The 22,300-nt window shown below is 43.1% G+C and overlaps 1 protein-coding gene across 1 annotated transcript; it reads left to right on the top strand.

The window, feature by feature from the left end:
• The first annotated feature begins 1,897 nt into the window (after nt 1–1,897).
• Nucleotides 1,898–21,560, top strand: ATP6V1G3 (ATPase H+ transporting V1 subunit G3). The gene is made up of 3 exons (XM_056845271.1): nt 1,898–2,017; nt 16,454–16,554; nt 21,292–21,560. The coding sequence occupies exons 1-3, from the start codon at nt 1,936–1,938 to the stop codon at nt 21,463–21,465; spliced, it is 357 nt and encodes a 118-aa protein (XP_056701249.1). The 5' UTR covers nt 1,898–1,935; the 3' UTR covers nt 21,466–21,560.
• Nucleotides 21,561–22,300: the final 740 nt, after the last annotated feature.

The following is a 22,300-nucleotide window of genomic DNA, read 5'->3' as shown; positions in this document are numbered from 1 at the left end:
TCATACCAAAATCATCCAAAAGTTAATCAAAATTTGTCTGTCTAAGTTTGTCACTTTCCATGCACAGAATGCTCAGTGCAGAGAACCTCTCTTGAGACATTGTGGCCATTAATTCATTTTTAATTCTTTTGAGGCTTGAAAAAGGCCTCTCTCCCGAGCAGTTAGTGACCATTAAGCTACGAAATAGCCACAATATTGCTTCCACATTAGGGAAGGCCATCTGAATTTTTCCTTGTATATAATTTGATAAAGGTCTGTATGAGACAGTGACTGCTCTTCTATAGGCCGATAGCTTTGGCCATTTATGCATGGTCGCTTTAACCTCCTTTATTCCCTGTTTCAGCCAGGATCAAAGTAATCCGGGTTGGGAGAAACCCCATGTTCTGAACCCCCTAGCAGAATGTACAGCAGCATCACCCTCCTTCAAAGGCACTCTTGAACAAAACTGAATTGCAGTGCTTTCTAAAAACAGCCAAACTAGGCACCCTCCTAGTCTTTTCCAGGAGCCTATTCCAAAAGGGAGAGGGCCACCACCATAAAAACCTGTGATTAAGCAGCAACCAATCTAACCTGCACCTTGCATTTTAAAATACTGGTAACCAACTGAGCTGCTTTAAAAGGAGTGTGGCAGGATCCCGCTGATGACCTGCTGTACTCAGGTAATTATTGGAGTTTCCAAGTTGCCTTCAAGCATAGGCCCATGCAGAATACACTGCAGCAGTTTAGCTTTTAATGGATGGACCATCTGAGTCCAAGAGGAGAGATGATTTCGGCACCAAATGCACCATATTAACACCACTGTAGTGTTTGTATAGTCCAGTAATTTCTATGCCACCGAACCTCAGGAAAAATATGTTTCTAGAAATCTACACTTGTTTGCTATGACTTTGGCCATTTATGCTTGGTAATTAGCAGCGCGTTCCAGGCTGAAGTGCCCCACATATTTTTTTTTATTTCTTCACACTGAACTGTAATTCCAGAAGTCACTGTGAAGCCAGCGCATAACTGCTTCGCATTTCTTAAGAGCCCCTTTAAGGCGGCCTTTTTTATTTGCTCCATTTGCTCCATACCCTTGAAGCATCCACTCAAGGAAGCATGAAGAATCACAGCTGTGGGTTAGCTATGCAAAGGACGATTGCTAATGGCTATGCAAATGAAGGAACAAAGGAACAGGCGAGTGGGGGTGGAATTTGTTTGACTTTCTCCACTTGCATTGGGACTGTGAATAGGCATTTTAAAGGTTGGATTTTTTAAAAAAAGATTTGAGCGAGCATCAAAATCAACCCTGCATAAATGGCCTGTGAGTCAATGAAATAAAAGTATTGGAAAGTTTCTGGGATTCTGTCAAAATATATGAATGGCAATAATACCACCACATGATATCATTATTGTTATATTGACACATAACAGGGGAAGCATTATGGATCTCAACATGTTCTGCAGTCAAGCATACCTGTATACAAATGAGTAGTCATTAGTTAGGAGCAGTGTTCAGCCCATTGTACCCAATATAATCTGTGGCTTGGCACAAGGAGGGGAATGCAAAGCAACCACAAACGTGAGATAACACAGACACTTTTCAAAATGTGTTATTTACATTATGCTGGTACCTTGATTCTTGTTGCAAAATAGTGAAGTTCACATCCGTTATGGATAAGCAAGAAGCTACTATATTTTCACAACACTGAGTCATCTTGTATGAACCAGTTGGAAGGATCGTGCCCTTCAAACTGATCTGTGCACCTTCCATAAATTCATGTTTTGCTTGGTCTCCCAGATCATTAATCTAGCTTCAGCAGGACAGGAAGGAGAAAATTGGATGCCTTTAATGTTGACACAATAAGACACACAAGGAAGAAACCTGGAGGCTGCAGCATAAAGCTCTCTTCTCATGCCGTGGGTCTCCAAAAGACACACAGAACTCAAGGAGACAAGATGACCAGCCAGTCCCAGGGAATCCAGCAACTTTTGCAGGCAGAGAAACGTGCCAAGGACAAACTCGAAGAAGCCAAAAAGAGTAAGTTGCAGGCTGGGTGGGCTGTAGTGTTTTGCGGGCTGAGGTGTTTTGTTTCCTTTATTTTTACTGAATACTCATTAGAAAACCAGTCATTCCTAGGAAACCCAGCACTATTTCATCTCCATGTAAGCTCTAGTCTCCTGCTGCTGCCTCTTTCTTCATCTCTTTCTGCTTGCTGTCTTGGGACCTGCTTGCCACTGTGCATTTCCCCACAATTGATTGTTAAATGTTTTGCATAGGAAATTGTCTCCCAATTACATGGAACAAGGTTTTTTTTTTCTCTTCTTTTATGCACCGTGTCACTTTTTAATCTGTTACAGGGTAATAGGCTTGCCATCCTCTGTTTACTTTTTAAAAAACTGTCATAGAATCATAGAGTTGGAAGGGATCTCCAGGGTCATCTAGCCCAACCCTCTGTACAATGCAGGGAATTCTCAACTACCTACCCCACACACACACCCAGTGACTCCTGCTCCATGCCCAGAAGATGGAGAGAGAAAAAAACCCTTCAGGATCCCTGGCCAAACTGGTCTGGAGGGAAATTGCTTCCTGACCCCAAAGTGGTGATTGGCATTTCCCTGGGCATGTAAGAAAGGGCCATGAGAGCCAAGCACTGACAAAACCCTTCCTGCCCTCCCGCTCATGATCTGCCTATGCTCACAGAATCAGCCTTGCTGTCAGATCTAGCCTCTGCTTTAAAACCTCCAAAGAAGGAGAGCCCACCACCTCCCAAGGAAGCCTGTTCCACTGAGGAACCACTCTAACTGTCCAGTGGATGTTCTAGTCCCCAGATTCAGGGGCACAGGAATAAGAGGACAAGCCTAATCCACAGCTGCAGGAGTCTATGGCACATGTGGACAGGTGCAAGAAGTTCCATGGGCCTAGCTCTCATATACACTCAGCCTTACACTGCATTTTCGGCAAAAAATAAAAACCATAGCAAAGCATCCTGAGCTGAATATGTACTCTGGTGTGCATTAATTACACACTCTTATCTGGATGACTTGTGATACTCAGAAAAGTTGGCTATCATTGAAAAAACTTTGTATTTATATCTCTTGACTCTGGAAGACAAACTTGCACACAGAATGTCAGCAGGATTCCGGAAGGTAACAGACATTCCCATCCTTTTTGTGAACATAAAAAGCTCCCCCCACCCCATACAGTGCACAGGCAAGCCCTTGAAGGCAATGGGTCTCAGTGGTGGAAAATATTTTTTGAATGTAGATCCCAAGTGCAATCCCTGACATCTCCAGTTTTTTTAAAAAAAATTCAAATGTAAGGTGTGTTAGGGAACACTCTTCTCAGCCCTGTAGAAATACTTCCGTGTCTGAGTAGACAGTATAGGTCTTGATGCACCAATACTCCAACTCAATTTAATGTGGTTTCATATGTTCATGGGCTGTTTGTAGATGTTAACTCAATCCAGGAATCAGTTGATTGGAGCAAACTGAATTTTATCTGGAGACATTTAGCTTCATTATTTAATTCACTGCTGACTAATAGGGTTTTTAAAAATATGGTAGAAGTGTACATCCTGGGAATAAGAAGTTTGCTTGAGCAGAGAAATTTGAGTTTCCTAAAGCTACTTTGGGGGATAAAATTCAAATGTCACCAAATCTTGAGCGTACATACAAATGCATCTACATTAAAAGCTGAAATGCAACTCCACCCATACTATCAGTCAGACCCTGATTTTCAGCAATCTAATTTTGAAATCCAGATATTCAGTTTCAAACATTGATATTTAAATGCATACACATTTTAAACAGGAGGAGCATTTCCCCCCTTCCCTTCTTTCCTTCTTCTCGATTTTATTCAGTTTAGGGCTGAATTTTCAGGGTAGCTTGAAGGGACTCTCCTTGCAAGAACCTCCAAGATTGGTAAAGATTGGGTCAGGGGGTCCAGAGTTAAGGGGTCTGGAAGGGGTCGCCCCCATTCCCCCATAGGAATGCATTGGACTGAAGTCTGAAGACTGAAGACTTGGAGGTTCTTGCAAGGAGAGCCCCTTCAAGCTACCTTGAAAATTTGGCACCTCTACCTGCATAAATGCCCCCCGAGAGCTGCGGAAAGCCGGGAATGGTTTAAATGGGTTTAAATGGCCGAATTATTCAGGAACTCCAAATTTAAAGCTGAATTCACACCTATACCAGCATAGCGGAATTCAGCATTTGGGTTTTCCCGAATAAAAAAAGGCATTTAAACCCAAACCCGAATTTTCCTGAATTTTTTCCCCCAACAACCCTAATTCAGCTACTGTATACCGTATAAATTCTTCTTGCAGGTTAGTTTAATGAAGAACAGGGGAAATGTTTATCGGTTTTAGCACTTCCTTTAGCTAATATTGTATTTTTATCCCACTCTTACCCATGACATCCAGCATAGTGTAGCATAGGGTTGCCAACCTCCAGGTACTAGCTGGAGATCTCCTGCTATTACAACTGATCTGCAGCCGATAGAGATAAGTTTACCTGGAGAAAATGGCCGCTTTGGCCATTGGACTCTATGGCATTGAAGTCCCTCCCCTCCCCAAACCCCGCCCTCCTCAGGCTCCACCCCAAAAACCTCCCACCAGTGGTGAAAAGGGCAACCCTAGTGTAGCAGTTGGAGTATTGGACTAAGACCTGGAAGAACCAGTTTCAAATCTCTGCGTTACCATGAAAGCTTGCTGGGTGACTTTAGGCCAGTCACTTTCTCTCTTTCTCTCTCTCTGCCTAACCTACCTCTCAAGAGTTGTTGTGTGGATGAGGTGGAGGAGGGGAGAATGATGTAAGACACTTTGGTTCCCCATTGGGGAGAAAAGCAAAATAAATAAAATAAAATATGCATGCATGCAATGATCCCAGTCTGAATAGGACCCGCATTCAACTGGGCATCACCAGCGCACATGTGATCCAATATTCATCCCCACAGTGGCATTTTCTCTGCAGCCTGTCTTAGCAAAGCTAAAGATGGGTTATTAATTAGTCATGTGCACCTCCGTGACATAAACGTAAACCTACTTGAGAAAAGACCAGTTCCAAGGCAATCTGTACCAGTCAACAGCTGTCCAGACTGCTCTGTGTTCAGCCACGAACAGGATGCAGTTGTAAAGCAAAACAATGAGCCTGTGCTTTCTGCACCAAGGCGGTCCTGGCATGTCCTACTGAAAACAGGATCTGCATTGTCACTGAAAAATGGTGTTGTGTAACACCAACTCTAATCTTTTTTTAATCCCCCCTTCCTTCTCCAGTTGTCACTCATTTGTTCAGAGAGCAGGAAGTAAAAGAGGATTTTCTTCAACAGGCCTCACAAAGCCCCTTCAGAGCATTTGAAACTATAAAGAAAGACTGCCCCGAGTACAGATTGTTTAAAGCGCTGAACGTCTAATAGTGGATCAGGGGGATGCACAGGTAGTAGGGTTGCCAACCTCCAGGTGGTGTCTGGAGATCTCATGCTATTACAATTTATCTCCAGCAGATAGAGATCACTTCACCTGGAAAAAATGGCCGCTTTGGCAACCGGACTCTATGGCATTGATTTCCCTCCCCTCTCCAAACCCCGCCCTTTCAGGCTCCACCCCCAAAATCTCCAAGTATTTCCCAACCTGGAGCTGGCAACCCTAACATGTAGGAATGGGCATCCTGACTAGCTATTTTTTCTCCATCTCAGTTTCTCAAGGAGGGGGATTGGGGCCAAAGGTCAGGGTTATCCCACTGCAAGTGGGCAGATGACAAGCCTAACCCTGACCTAAAGAGAGGGCCACCAGTGGTAGCACCCACATTTTCTTTTGCAGGTTAGTGTTTTGTTTTAAACACCAAGTAAGAAAGGAGAAAAACAGACAGAGATAATGGGATAGCCAGAAGCAAAATGGAGGAGAGGAGAACAATGTAAGCTGCTTTGAGTCCCCATTAGGAAGAAAGGTGGGGTATAAATGGATTAAATAAATAAATATGAATAAATACACATAACTCCTTCCCCTTGTGGACAGGGTCAATTATCCAGGTTCCTCCTACCAGATCAGTGCATAACCAGAAGAGAAGCAATAATTGGATAGGAAGGACCCACAGAATTACCAGTAGGTGATCTGCCTATAAAGAAATAGACCCTTGCGCAGGGCCAATTGCATGGGTATTCCCACCAAATCTGCATCCTCTCAGGGCAGAAGCCAATGACTAGGTCGGGAAAACATACAATTAGCCTGCATAAGTGGTTGCTGAATGTACCTATTCCCTAGCAGGCAAGGCATCACAACACAGAAAAGCAGTTCCAGAACATTGGAAGGGGGATTTAACCTACCCCTGGCTTGCTCTAAGGAGGAGGAGGAAGAGGAAGAAGAAGAGTTGGTTTTTATATGTCGACTTTCTCTACCACTCAAGGAAGAATCAAACCGGCTTACAATCACCTTCCCTTCCCCTCCCCACAACAGTCACCCAGTGAGGTAGGTGAGGCTGTGAGAGCTCAAAGAGAGCTGTGACTAGCCCAATGTCACCCAGCTGGCTTCATGTATAGGAGTGGGGAAACCAACCCGGTTCACCAGATTAGCATCCACCGCTCATGTGGAGGAGTGGGGAATGAAGCCTGGTTCTCCAGATTAGAGCCCACTGCTCCAAACCACTATACCATGCTGACGGGTGAACAATGGAAGTAAGAGAAGAAGTCTGTGTGTTATTCACAAAGATTCTCCCTCCCTATAGGGAAAAGAAATCCTCTAGTGCATCGGTGGGGGCGGGGGCAGGCTGGAAGGAAACTTTGCTGTTACTAAGGGCATATTAATAAAGAACAAGTATCATCTGGTCTTTGGCCTACTCACCTTCACCTACTGCCAGATTCTGACTACAAGGCACTGAACCTAAATCCATATCCCTGCCACCACCTCTGATATGATGAGATCCACACATCTGGTATGAATTAGGGTTTCTGTATCCCAACCCTTAATGTCAGCCGTATCCTCGAATGACCGAAAAACAGGCCCTTGTTTGTGCCGCCTAGTCCATAAAGACAAGAGTTTAATATTATCCTAGCCAATTCATTAATTTTGGCTTGCCTTGAGTAAAACAGCAGGTTTCCATCTAGCTTGTGTTGTGGGATGCAATCAGGTATAACATAGCTAAAGTCATATCTACAGAGATAGATAGATATATGGACAGAGGCTGAATCCATCCACAGCACTGCAATACCAGTGCCCAATTTACTTGCAGAGTTCAAATTCAATGAAATGAAAAACAGCAGATCACTGGTGTGAGCGTACCAGTGGCAGTGTGGGAAACATAAGAGGCTGCCATGTTACAATGACATCCTGAACTTAGTAGCATATATTGTGCATCAAGCACACCTCACTTGATTTTGCTGGGCTGAAACGGAAGTAATTTCAAAAGTCTAAAGTCTGGGATGGCAGCAATTGTGCATTGATTTAGTTGTTAAAATAAATACAAAGCAGAATTTCTTATTTGTCTTAATATTTTTGAGGCCCCAAGTGACTGGGAGGGCTAGGACCTGAATTAGAAGGGATGCTACTGCACATAAATCACTCTCCTCTGTAAATGTTCCAAGCAGCTGGTGTCATGCTTAAAAGACCCGTCAATAGACAGGACAGTAGCAAGTCTGCTTGAGACACTGTGAGCATGCTAACCCCGCACACATGAGCAGTGCCTTTTAAATGTGATGGTAACTGTGTGGAACACTTCTCTATATCAATGTTTTACATACACACTACATCTAAAGGACATCTAAAAAAGTCTAAGCAAAGATGTGCAAACCCTCCCTCTAAGTTTCACTGTGTGTGTGTTAAGTGCCATCAAGTCGCTTCCGACTCATGGCGACCCTATGAATGAAAGTCCTCCAAAATGTCCTAACCTTGACAGCCTTGCTCAGATCTTGCAAACTGAAGTCTGTGGCTTCCTTTATTGAGTCAATCCACCTCTTGTTGGGTCTTCCTCTTTTCCTGCTGCCCTCAACTTTTCCTAGCATGACTGTCTTTTCCAGTGACTTGTCATCTCATGAGGTGACCAAAATACGACAGCCTCAGCTTAGTCATTTTAGCTTCTAGGATCAGTTCAGGCTTTATTTGATCTATAACCCACTGATTTGTTTTTTTGGCAGTCCATGGAATCTGTAACACTCTCCTCCAACTCCACATTTCAAAGGAATCTATTTTCTTCCTATCAGCTTTCTTCATTGTTCAGCTTTCACACCCATACATAGTAATAGGGAATACGATGTATTCACTAGCCATATCAAAATTCCTTTTGGCTTCTACTGAAATTCTTCAGAGATTTCACCCCTGAAGGAATTTCTAAATTTGTTTCAAATTTACTTTACACAAAATAAGATAGCCTAGGAATCTGCAGATATTCCCTGAAAAGTTTTTCTAGCTTCTAAAACCTCTCTGATAGTTTCCCTTTCGAAGGTTCCCTCACATTGCCACTCATCATTAATTTCATTTAAGCAAAATGTTGGTGTCAGTTTTAGGTCTATAGCAGGTTCTTAGTCTGATGTGTGCTGAAGGCCTTTTTCTTGACTTGGACAGATGAGTGACAGCACAGGTAATACCATGAATTGCTTATACTGTGATAATGTGCAGACTGTTTAATTCCATTTTGGGGAGTGGCCATTATTCAATGATAGCGTACCTGCTGGGCATGCAGAGGGTCCTAGATTCAACTTCCAGCACCTCCACTTAAAAGGATCAGGTGGTGGGTGATGTGAAAGACTTCTGCTTGAGACCCTGGAGAGTTGTTGGCAGTCCAAATAGACAATACTGACCTTGATTGGCCAATGGTCTGATTAAGTAGAAGACAACTTCATGTGTTCCATGTGTGTCTCGCTCACACACTGGCACCAGCTCCCTGTCTCCTGCACTGGGCAGAGGCTGATGTGAATGAGATTACCTTACTTTGCTCTTTGAAACAATAAACAACAATTTCAAGGGAAGGGGGGGATTTTGCCCTCTGCACTTGGTCTTCATTAGCCTCCACATCCAGTTCAAGATATCACCTGTGCCCCACTTATGCCCCTTTATAACATACATCTCCCTGAATGTTTTTCAGCTCTCTACCTCCAACTCTGTACTCCCAAAGGAATTCATGGGTGAAGTGGGAAAGGATGATATTCCTCAAGCTATCTCCTATAATCAAATCAAATATACCTGCATGAAATTGCTAACAAGTTTACTCAGTTATAAGACCACAGAACCAATGATGAATTGTGAAATCATCAGTGTACAAAGCTGGGGAAACCTGGCTAGCATTTTACCAAAAGTGAGCCACTGAGGTAAATTTAAAGGTTCCACCTCTGAAGCACCTTCTGAGAAGTTTTGAGGCAAATGAAAAGTTTGACAAAACCAGACTTTTTTTCCCCTTAGGGGCATTGGGTATATTCCTAAAAATCATCACTAGAAATTAGATTCCTCTTATGAGTTTTACCGCCCATTCCTGAGGTTTCACGTTGAAACCTCTTAGGAGGTGGCCTGACCCCGCCGCCAGCGTAACTGCGTGTTATCACGAGATTACACTCACTTATGCTGGCGGGGAGGACGGCTCCGCCGGCGCCCAAGCACCGTGGAGCCGTGCCTTCCCCTCTGCCGGCATGGCCTCTCTGTGGCACAGGCCACGGCGCACAGTGGCCGCGCTGGCGCAGGGGGGCATTCCGGGGGGGGGGTTCCAGGAGGAGGAGCCGCCGGTTAGGTGGCTCCCTATCCCAGTTCAGCCGGGTACGCCGGTGCCAGGAATGGCGGTGCTGCGCCTGCTTTTTAGCCATTAAACAAACAAACAAAAAAGCCATTTAGCGTTTTTTTGTTTAACTGGGGCCTTTTGCCCCATAGGGAACAGCGAGGCTGCGCCTGCTTTTTAGCAGGCGCAGCCTCACTGTTCCCTATGGGGCAAAAGGCCCCAGTTAAACAAAAAAACGCTAAACGGCTTTTTTTTGTTGTTTAATGGCGTACGGGAATTGGCTTAGGAAGAGGCGCCACCACGCCTCTTTCCTGCCGTCCCCGTACACCACCAGCTCAGGAATGGGCTGTTAAGTCATGTGGTACCCCAACTTCTCTTTTTGTCATATAAATGGCTGAACATACACCAAAACCTGAAAATTGGGCAGGATGTTGAGGTTTGATAGATAGCCTGAACCTTTAACTAAATACTGTATGGTAGGCCATCCTGAAGCATTTGCAGCGAATCAGCCAACTTCCAGGGCAGTGGCAGCCAGAGGCTTCAGAGGAATCACCAAACTTCTTTCATCTCAGTCATATTCAATAAACATTAACCCTAGTAAAACATGCACTTCAAGCTCTTTGCAGGGAGAAAAAAATAAGCCTTAAAATGTTTTTTTTTTTTTTTGCCCATCTGTACATAATCCAAGAGATAACCGTAGCATATAGAATCTGGCAAGTGCAATTAAGTAACATGGAGAGGAGGGGGCATACATCCCAGAAGATGAAATGATATTCAATAAACCCACATGGTTCCTCGCCAGATTGTTTCTTCTGTAGAGAGGCTTTGTATAATCACACTTGATCTCTCTTTGAATCCCACAATAAGCAAAGTCAGCAAGACAAGCGGCCCATAAATCGAAGCAAGGCCTTAAAAGGTATTCAGTGTGTTTTGCTGTTCCTCAAATCTGCTCACAGAGACGCAGGTAGTGACTTGGGACTGAACTGCCCACTGAGCAGATAATTTACTGCCAGATCAGTCAGTTCTATCCAGAGCTGTCTCAAGCTACAGATCCACCGAAAAGACTGGTTTTCCTAAGCTTCTAGTTCATCGCTGTGCCATGCCCAGAGGAGTCACATTGCTGCGTGTCACATCCAATACAGTTTTGCATGCGTGGGGCAACCACAGTCAATGCAATGTGGCACAGCAAACGAGAGGGAAATGAAAGGCGGAAAGGGAAGAAAGATTGCCTCAAGTCTGAAATAAAAGCATTCACAAAATGTGGCTTAGTGAGGGTCTGAGTCAGATCTTTTGTACTTTGTCTCAATCCCATTGATTTCTGCTAGCAACTCCTGAGTTACACCAGAAGAACAGAAACAGAAATCAGGACCAATCATATCTTGTGAGAAACTTATAAATGAGGAACAGCAACTGCACATTCTATGCAAGATGATTTCAGTGAGATGAGCTCAGTAACATGGGCACTGATTCCTCTGGGGGTATACAGGATTTCTAGAAGCAGACACAGGATATTCTGCATGGTTGTGAGTTGGGGGAGAGCTGTCCTCTACACTAAGCTATGTTTTTGCTCTTCAGCAGGCTAAATGGGTTGAGAATGCTTTGCACCCAAGCTCAGGTAAACAAGGCCATTTTTATAGTAACTATTTTATGTTTAGGTTATAATAACAACAACAACCATTGAAACCAATAAATTTTACTTTCACCCATGATGCCTTGTAGTAATGCCCTACTTTTTAATGTACCTTTTGCAGACAAGTCTTTTAGTCTATAGATGTACCTTTTCCCCCAAGTATTATAGATGCCTATGTCCTGTCCAGGTGGGAAGAAGGCTTGGTCTGTTATTGTAGAGGCTTGTGATATTTCTGGAGCCAAGACTTTCCTTCCATTATCCCAGATTTGCGGAGCAGTTGTAAGAAAGGAGTTCTGCTTTATTCCTTTTGGTCTTGCCGAGGCTTTGCCACACCAAGTTTTCTAGGGAAACTTTGGGGCTCCAGCCACAAAATTACTGCCACAGCTTAACTTTAGTTGCACAGTATAGATCCTTGTGCTTTGGTGACAATTGAATCTCCAATAGTCAACCAGAAGCCTTGCTGGGCAAAAGCCCTACCTGGCTCTGCCCACTTCCTTAAAATACTTGAAGGATGCCAGAAAAGGTTTTGGTGGGTGCCATAGCACTCATGGGCACCATGTTGATAACCCCTACTCTTGAGTTTTGGGCTTCCACATCTCTCAGAAGTAAGCCGGAGCATTCATAGAATCATAGAGTTGGAAGGGATCACCAGGGTCATCTAGTCCAACCCCCTGCACAATGCAGGAATTTCACAACTACCTCCCCCACACACCTCCAGCGACTCCTACTCCATGCCCAGAAGATGGCCAAGATGCCATCCCTTTCATGAATTACCTAAGGTCATAGAATCAGCATTGCTGACAGATGGCCATCTAGCCTCTGCTTAAAAACCTCCAGGGAAGGAGCACTTACCACCTCCCGAGGAAGCCTGTTCCACTGAGGAACCGCTCTAACTGTTAGAAAATTCTTCCTAATGTCTAGATGGAAACTCTTCTGATTTAATTTTAACCCGTTGGTTCTGGTCCGACCTTCTGGGGCAACAGAAAACAACTTGGCACCCTCCTCTATATGACAGCCCTTCAAGTACTTGAAGATGGTTATCATATCCCCTCTCAGTGTTCTCCTCTTCTGGCTAAACATACCCAGCTCCTTCAACCTTTCCTCATAGGACTTGGTCTCCAGACCCCTCACCATCTTTGTTGCCCTCCTCTGGACACGTTCCAGCTTGTCTACATCTTTCTTAAATTGTGGTGCCCCAAACTGAACACAATACTCTAGGTGAGGTCTAACCAGAGCAGAGTAAAGAGATACCATCACTTCGCATGATCTGGACATTATACTTCTGTTGATGCAGCCCAAGATCACATTTGCCTCTTTAGCTACCGCATCACACTGCTGACTCATGTTCAGTGTTTGGTCTACTAAGACCCCAAGATCCTTTTCGCACACACTACCGCTAAGATAACTCTCCCCCATCCTATAATTATGCATTTGATTTTTCCCACCTATATGCAGAACTTTACATTTATCTCTGTTGAAATGCATTTTATTGGTTGTAGCCCAATTCTCCAGCCTGTCAAGATCATCCTGTATCCTTGCTCTGTCTTCTACCGTATTTGCTACCCCTCCCAATTTAGTATCATCTACAAATGTAATAAGCATCCCCTCTAGTCCTTCATCCAAATCATTTATAAAGATATTGAACAACACAGGGCCCAGGACACCCATGTGTGACAGCTAGGGTTGCCAGGTCCCTCTTCGCCAATGGTGGGAGATTTTTGGGGCAGAGCCTGAGGAGGGTGGGTTTGGGGAGGGGAGGGACTTCAATGCCATAGAGTCCAATTGCCAAAGCAGCCATTTTCTCCCAGTGAACTCATCTCTATTGGCTGCAGATCAGTTGTAATAGCAGGACATCTCCAGCTAGTACCTGCAGGTTGGCAACCCTAGTGACAACATAGGCAACCACAACAGTTACAGTCAAGGGCAACCCACTTTTCCTTTCACTTGCCAGTTGAAAATGTGTTTGAATAGAAGGTTAACTTGCAGGAGCTGCTTGGAATTTTCCTATGGAAGGCAGGCCTAGCGCAGTCCTGCCAGAAGGAGATGAAGATGCCCAACCAGTGGTGCAGGCCAGGCCAACAGCCAGTGCTCCCATTCCTCTCCAGAGGGGCTCACCCCTCCAGAGCTCCATCTGGACTGCAGGGCCTGTGGCCAAGCACTCCCCAGGGTGGGTGTGGAATGGCGGGTGTGGGTTAATCAGGATGGGGCCAGTAAGAAAGCCAGCAAAGGCCACCATGCATCAGAGCCCTGGCCTGCTCCTTGACCTGTATTGCCTCTTATGCATGGGGTCTGGGGTCTGCAGGGCTCCGGTGAGGCTGCCCCTCTACTTTGCTTTTTTTTGCTGGCTGGCAGCAGCCAACGCCTTCCCAGCAGTGCATATTGCTGCTGCTGCTGCCGCCGCATTCGGGAAGGGTGGGGGAGACAGCAAGCCCAGCCACTTGTGCTGGCTGATCCTTTTGCTGCTCGCAGGCTGAGGAAGTGACAGCAGCTGCGGAGCCGCCAGGCAGGTAAGCCAGGGAAGTAGAGTAGCCAGGTCCCTCTTCGCCACTGGTGGGAGGTTTTTGAGGTGGAGCCTGAGGAGGGCGGGGTTTGGGGTGGGGAGGGACTTCAATGCCATAGAATCCAATTGCCAAAGCAGCCATTTTCTCCAGGTGAACTTTCTGTTGGCTGGAGATCAGTTGTAATAGCAGGAGATCTCCAGCTAGTACCTGAAGTTTGGCAACCCTACATGCTGGGCATGCATCAAGTTTTCAAAATGGTTCACAAATACTATCTAAGCAGTCCTTAATTGAGTCCTTGTGGGATTGGAGGCCAAGAACATGGCTTTTCAAGTCTCTCTAGAAGTGTGCAGCTAGGAACATTTGAACTGGGGACTTCCGAGCTCACATGCTTTTTATAATCTGCTCCTACATGCACCTGCTGCAAGGCAAGCATTTACCAGGTTGTCTTGTGAGAAGCAATCAGGTCACAACAGGTCAGTCCTCCTCTGCTTGCCTGTAAGAGCTGTCTTGCTAAAGTTCCCCACTACCAAATGGTTGCACTGGTACATCATGAACTGTGGGGCCATGCTGTTCTTAATGTTAAGAAGAATGCAGGCTATGTACTATCAGTTTATGCCAGTCTGCAGTATGTGACTCCATGTTAGAGGACATTCCAGTTTTTTTCTCCAGGTTGCTCACTGCTATTCTGGCCACATGTCTGTCTTTGTAGCTGGCTTTTCCCCAGCATATGTTTCTTAAGGCAGCCTTATCAGTACAGGCCTACCATACAAAGAATGGGGCTGTTTATTCACTCCTCCTAGCCTCAAAGGTGCCACTGCAAAATGCACATGTTTTAGAATGACTCCCCACCCCCACTGAAGCAAACATGCTCAGAACTTGGACAGAGAGCTCACTGCACCACTCTGAGAAGCCTGAGCCCTACATGCATAAGGTTTCCATATTTATTTAAAGATTTCAGGCTCAGGTAGGATTACAATCCAGAAGTTTGATTTTGGCACACCAACTCCATGTAACGGGAGCATGTGCTACGCATGATCCTTTCAATACACGTGGTTGCCATTTTGTATGAATGAGGCAATATGCATATTTTTAATGCACACATCTTTGGTATATGTTAACATGTACCCCCTGAAATGTGGGGTTCCTTTCACACATACCAAAGCTGTATGCATGTTGCCCCTTTCCACACAAAACGGTGGTTGTGTATATTGGGAGGCTCACAAGTAGCACATGCTCCCATTGTGTGCAGCTGGAGTGCCAAAACTGAACAAGTGCAAAGGGCTACGAACAGTACATTTCATCCTAGATTGCTGGCACTTATCAGGGTCTTTGCAGGATTGAGGGTGAGGGCTTCATGTTTATTGCTCCCTACAGGGTCACTGAACACAGTCATTTTCCTGTTGTTGTTTGTTGTTATTTTTTAAAGTCTTGACTTTACCTTCACTTTCATGTCTACAACACATCAATGCTGGAAATCTGCTTTGATGTGCTTACCCACCTTTGCATTTAGCAAATGTTAGGAAAAGGAAGGGGGGGATCCAATAAAAAGTAAATGTTGCAACTCAGTTAGTGGCTGAGCTATATCTTTGTAGTGCTTTGGAAATCTGCCAGTATTAAATAGAATCCAGTTGGTGGGGACTGAAGGGTTCCTGGCAGCAAATCAATACAGCAAATCTTGCAGAATAATGTCTTTTCTCATCAGCGACAACTAAAATCTGTTCTCTGGCTGTTGCCATTGCAAATGGGGAAAAATAACTATTTGATTATTTAGAACCAAAAGCATGATAGGGAGTCATCAATGGCTGCACCAAAGGATACACTTTGACAATGCCTTGTTCTGTTTGGTTACAGAGCCTGCAAATCTTTGCTTGTTGATGAGAGCTAGTAAATATGACAGGCCTGATCATGGAGTCAGCACATAATCAAAACACCCAGTAAAATCAATAGGAGTTTCCTTCCTGTAGCCACAGCACATGAGGGACAGAGGAAGAGAACAGACTGTGTGACAATGAGGGTAACTGTGCTTGTGCTCAGAAGTGTATGTGCTCTGGGGAAAATGCAGACACCTTACCAAAAAAAGTATCTTTAAAAAACCTCTCATTTTGTTTGTTTGTTTTAAATAAGAACAAATAAGATATTCAAGTGTTGGCTGAATATACCAAATGTTTAACTATTTTGAAAATATAATGATTCACAGATTTTATCTAATTTAAAGGCTCAGGAAGACAGCATATACACTTGAGGTGGATGAAACAGAGAATGTCAGGCTAGCATGCAGCCTCATCAGATATAGATCATAGTGCATTCTTGGCTCATGTGTATGTGCCCTGTTGTGCAATCCATCTACCCCGTTTGTACCTGAGGAATCAAGAGGATCACTTGTGTACTGTACATGTGCAAGGGCACTGGGTTGTATAAGGGTAGCCCGCTCACCACTGGTTTTGTCCATGAGACTGTATTCTGGCAGGTAGCTAGTTACCAAGTTCTCAAAGGTCAGCAAACTTCAGCCTACAATGTTGTACCATTGTATGCTTTCTCCAACCAACATACTTGGGAACTCCAAACACAAAATGAATACTATATACAGAATTAGATAATATTCACTTGCATCATGATGCTCATGTCACTGAATTTGGATTTTCTCATTGTTTTTCAGGAAAGGGAAAGAGGCTAAAGCAAGCCAAAGAAGAAGCCATAGCAGAGATAAACCATTACAGATTACAGAGAGAGACGAATTTCAGACAAAAGCAAACCAATGTAAGCAAGGCTACAAAAGAGGGACTGGATAGCTAACTGGTTTATGCACTTACTTAATTGAGATTATCTCAGCCTGGTTCAGAAATTAGCATGGACACATTACATATCCTTACAAAATGTAGTCCAGTTGCTCAGTGCACAGATCTATTATGTCCACATGCCCATTTCTCATAATCCTTCATTTTCCAAGGACTGACTCACATAGCCAAGGGTTCTCTCTGCATGGCTGAGGTGCGGACACACCTCCTCACCCTGATCCATCTAATAATGTGAACTGGAAGCTATGTTTGTGAGCTCATATATAAGTAGGCTTTAATTTGCTTGATCTTTCCTATAGTGACTTGTTATAAACAAGGAAATTGGGTTATCAATTATTTAAAATTAACATTTTGCCTCTTCTGCAAACTCCTTGATCTGGTTTACAACATCAAATCAAATAAAACAATGAAAATTAAAACAATGAAATTAAATAAAACTAACCTGAAAAGCAAAACACATCCAGTGACCAAGAAAACCAATAGTACAGTTGCAGGAATATAAAAACACCATGAATGCTGGCTAAAATAAGCATAAAACAAGGAAGAATTCAACTAATAAAATCACAAAAGAGATAAAACTAGCTAACTAAATGATAGGCCAAAGCTCAAGGAACAGGCTTGGGAAAACAATAATATTTTGACCTGGAACCTAATGTCAACAAATAAGGTACCTGGGGAAGCTTTAGGGGGATAGCATTCCTAAGAGTCCTGTTTCTGGGCTTGACATTACAATCTTAACTAGAAATTCCTGCCAAAAGTATCAATCTTTCCTGGCAAAGGAATAGGGATGCCACTAGGGTGCCAAATTCAGGTAAATTCCTGGAGATTTGAGAGTGGAACCTGAGGTCAGCGGGGTTTGGGGGGAGGGACTTCAGCAAAGTATAGTGCCATTGAATCCACCCTCCAAGCCAGCCATTTTCTCCAGGGGGAACTGACCTCACAGTCTGGAGATTCCAGGAGATCTTCAGGCTCCACCTAGAGGTTGGCAACTCTAGATGCCACAGATATCTCAGTGAATTTGTTTGTCAGAGTTGACGAACATAGCCTATTTAACACTCGATCAGATTGTGAGCCAATCAATTATATGTAGAGATTACACTGAGCAACTTGAACAGCTGTCAACGAAATTTACAGCTGTCTGTTGGCCAGAAACTGATTCACAGCTGATTGTGGGAGTCACTGGAGGTTGGGTTCTAATTTACTACCCACCTTCAGAAAAATAGCTACACAGTGAAGGTGGACAAGGGAGAGGGAAAAGAAAACACTTCTCTCCAAGCTGGAAGACATAAGCAATGCTTTTCATCTCCCCATTGAAAAAGGGAGAGATTGTTTCTCTTTCCCTACCTCCAATCTCAGTGGGGGAACAGAAGCAATGCTTTGATCTCCCAAGTGTAAAATGGGAAAACAGTAAGATATCATTTATCTCCTATTCTCTGCAACCCAAACTGTAATCTTGGGATGAGGTCATGGGGAGCAGAGAAGGGAAATCAGCTGAGCTTCTGGTTCCCATTCCCCTGCTCTCATTCTCTGGGAGGCAGCATAGTTTCTAGGATGGGGAGATCAGAAAACCCTGCTCCTGTTCCTCCTGCCTCCCCTCAAAATGGCTCAGTACAGAGCAAAAATTCCTCAGGTGGAGATCAGAAGTCAGCTTCTAATAGCTGCAAGTAGCATGTTCCTGCAAACAGACGTGGACAGGTTGAGAACATTGGAGCAGCCTATCAATTCATTGACTGCCTGATTGTCACTGACAAACAAGAAGTGAACCAAAGCAGCAGGTGTTCAAGCATCCTTACAAAAGATCAATGGGAGTAACTGTGTTGATAACATTGTTATAATTCATATAAAATATTTAAAAAGAATATAGCCACAAGTGGCCCTGATAATAGTTCTAGTTGCAGACACTATTGTAACATCTGTTCCCACTAGGTGGGGCTAATGTATTCCACTAGTTTGATGGAGCCTGGAGTGAGCTTTATGATGAAGATTTGGATTTCCTTTGTTGAGTCAGGGACCTGTAATGTTGTATTGATCAGTTCTGCTTGTTATAAGGTAAAGAGGCAAAACATCTATTACACTTTAAAAACATGCTAACAATATGAGAACATGGGTGTTTGGAAAGCTTTTGTGAAAACCGAATGCAAATAATGGATACTTTACATAAGGGAGCCACAAATTTTGACAAGGCTTATTCGCCACCGATTTTTGGTCACCATTAACTCCCCCAACCTGCAAGTCCTCTGACATGAATGCAGACCTTGGAAGGGGAAGGGCCTATCTTTCACTTTATGTGGAGCTTCAGAGAAAGAAAGATGGATCACTTCACACCAGGCATGGGTGAAGGACCAGCTATTGGAGTAGTTTATGCTGCTTCGTTCCTTCTCCAAAACCTTCTGCAAATTGAAAGAAAGTACTCTCCCCTCCCCTGGCAACTCTCCATATGCAGAGATCTCTGGGGAGAGATTTGCTTCATTTTGTGCCATGCTTTAGAGAACATATACATTTCACATATAGTCCATATGTTATTCTTATTATATTTCTACAAGAGTCCATAAATCATCTTTAGCCTTGTGTTATAAATTTTACTTGTAAGTTGTCAGCCGGATCAGCATCTCCTGTTGATTTGAGAGTCCTTTTAAATTCACAAAATAAGGTACCACAAGAGTCCTTGTAGATTTCACAACAATATTCACAAAGTAAGGTAGCACAATAGGAGCCCCGTGGCGCAGAGTGGTAAGCTGCAGTACTGCAGTCAAAAGCTCTGCTCAGGACCTGAGTTCGATCCCAACGGGAGTCGGTTTCAGGTAGCCGGCTCAAGGTTGACTCAGCCTTCCATCCTTCTGAGGTCGGTAAAATGAGTACCCAGCTTGCTGGGGGTAAAAGGAAGATGACTGGGGAAGGCACTCACAAACCACCCTGTAAACAAAGTCTGCCTAGTAAATGTCGGGATGTGACGTCACCCCATGGGTCAGGAATGACCCGGTGCTTGCACAGGGGACCTTGACCTTGACCTTTAAAGTAGCACAAATATCATGCACAAACGGCCATCCCAGGTAATGTACCATTTCAATTCTTCTTCATATCAACATCCAATGGATCCTTATCATATATCTAGACATAGCATATTACAATAGAGTATTGCTTACCTCATATTCAGTTTCAAAAACGCTCAATTGTATATCAAATGGTCTCAGTTCAGAGTTAGACCTTTCACGTTATCTCTAAGTGACCTCAGGATACTTATCCCTCCCTAAGGGGACACACCTACAAATGCTAAAATACTGATTCTGAGTTACAGTACTTAGAGCGGAACATTGGCTCACTACGTTCCTGTATAGCAGCAAGATGATATGCAATTGAGTGTTTTTGAAACTGAATATGAGGTAAGCAATACTCTATTGTAATGTGCTATGTCAAGATATATGATAAGGATCCATTGGATGTTGATATGGCATATTTTGTCTTATTTAGCGGATAATATTGCACACTGAAGAAGAATTGAAATGGTACATTACCTGGGATGACCATTTGTGCATGATATTTGTGCTACCTTACTTTGTGAATATCGTTGTGAAATCTACAAGGACTTTTGTGCTACCTTATTTTGTGAATACCATTGTGGAATTTACAAGGACTCCCAAATCAGTGAGAGATGCTGATCCGGCTGACAACTTACAAGTAAAATTTATAACACAAGGTTGAAGATGATTTATGGACTCTTGTAGAAATATTAGAAGAATAACATGTGGACTATATGTGAAATTTATATGTAATCAAATTGGATCCTTTTTGTTTTGCATTTAGTGTGGTTAATTTATATATAAATGTTAGAATTTACTTGAATATAAATGTTAAGAAGAATTCTATTTGAGTGTGATACAATATCTTAAAAATCCTATACTGGATTTTGCATATCTGTTAAGTATAGAGATGTTTCTTTTCCCATCATCCTTTAGAGAAGGCAGAAGCAGCACACATTTCTCCTGCTGCTTTTCCTTCTCCAAAGCCAGTGTGAAATGACAAATCAAACACCCCCTCCCTAAATTCCAGTGCATGCAAGAGGACTCAGGGTAGGTCTAGTACCATGACCCCTTCCCCACCTCCAAGAAATCTGCAATTTATGGACAATTCAGAGGAAGGGAGGGGATGTTTGTGCTTGGTTGCCCATAACAGGCTCAAGGTGGGATGGGTGCCTCTGGCAACCTATGACCATTTTCCTGCTGTACAATCACATAGAGATACTCTAACAGAGCAGGGGGAGCTGTGTCACACTGACACAAACCCTGTTTTTTTGTGGTCACACAAATTTCTACTTCAGACACCCCTTTATATTTCTGATTCTACACACTGAGTATTATTGTTGTAAAAATCACATGGATGAATGTGCTAGGCATGCATTTGTTTGCAAAAATTAAGGTGACTGATATCCATGCAAAATATTGTTGTAGTGTATTATGAAATATTGTTTTTTATCACTATACTGTTTTCTGCAACGTTGATTTTTGATTTTTGCAATTTAATCTTGAATATATTCAAGAACAGGCTGTTAAAACTCTCTGACAATCTGATAACTTGCTCACATGCACTACACTCTGAAATGGCATCTTTGTGCAACAACCGTTAAAGTAAAGGGCATCTAAGCTAGTATAAGTAAGTTTTCAAGTTTCTGTTTCACTCACAGGATGTCTTGTTTGGCTTGTAGATAATGGGCTCTCAGGGTAACTTATCAACAAAAATAGATGAAGAAACTGCAACAAAGATCCGGGATCTTACTAGTCACTACTGTAAGAACATGGAAAGCATGATGGGACATCTTTTGGACAAGGTCTTTGACATCAATCCAGAAATCCACCCAAATTACGCATATACTATTTAAACCATTTTGTGGTAATGTTTTGGAAAGTGTACTGATGGTTTTGCCATTAGACAGGGTAATGTGGTTTACCTAAACTGGCAGATTATAAAATACCATTAAAGGGCAGAATAAAGTCAGTTGTTATGATTTTACCACCAGCAAGACTTGGGTAGCCATTTGGATATTCAGCCTCTAGAATCAAAATTGTCTCATGCTCTTTTTGAGCAGAAGGTCTCATTTTCCTGATATTTGTCATTTTCTACATTTCTGCTTTGTATGTTAGAAACCACAAGCCAAAAAAACATGTAGATGTTTATAAGATTTGTGATGTGACTAGTTCTTCCAAGGTTTCACACAAGCATTTGGTGGAATGGATTTTCTCCTTTTCCCTACCTGCATCCCTTTTTCTGATAGCAAGGATTTGCAATGCCATCCTAAGCAGAGTTACACCCTTCTAGGGCTACTGAAGTAAATGAGTTTAGAAATCTGTTTAGGATTGCGTTTTTTGTCACTTGAATATGGGCAACAGTGGAATAAGGAATTGTTTGACACCAGCAGCTTTTCAGTGGGTGTCTTTTTCTTCTTTACTTATGTTCTCTACTACTTAAAAAATGTTCTGTATGACTTGGCCTGTCACAGGAAATCTGTTTGCTGCAATATGTGGAGAGTTTAAAATAACCAAGTATTTTAATACGTATACTGAAAGAGAAACTTAAAATTATAGCATTTGCCTAACATCTAGAGAGGCAGCTATCGTACATATTATGTAGCTTTACGGATTAGGCATAATTATACTTGATTATGTAAGGAGAAGGAATTCCTGTTTGGGGCCCTAATCGCTAATGAACTCAATAAT

The sequence above is a fragment of the Euleptes europaea genome, chromosome 2 (assembly GCF_029931775.1).
Source record: "Euleptes europaea isolate rEulEur1 chromosome 2, rEulEur1.hap1, whole genome shotgun sequence".
Classification (NCBI taxonomy): Eukaryota; Metazoa; Chordata; class Lepidosauria; order Squamata; family Sphaerodactylidae; genus Euleptes; species Euleptes europaea.
Note: the sequence above shows the minus strand (reverse complement) of the source record. Positions and strands in the feature narration are given on the sequence as shown.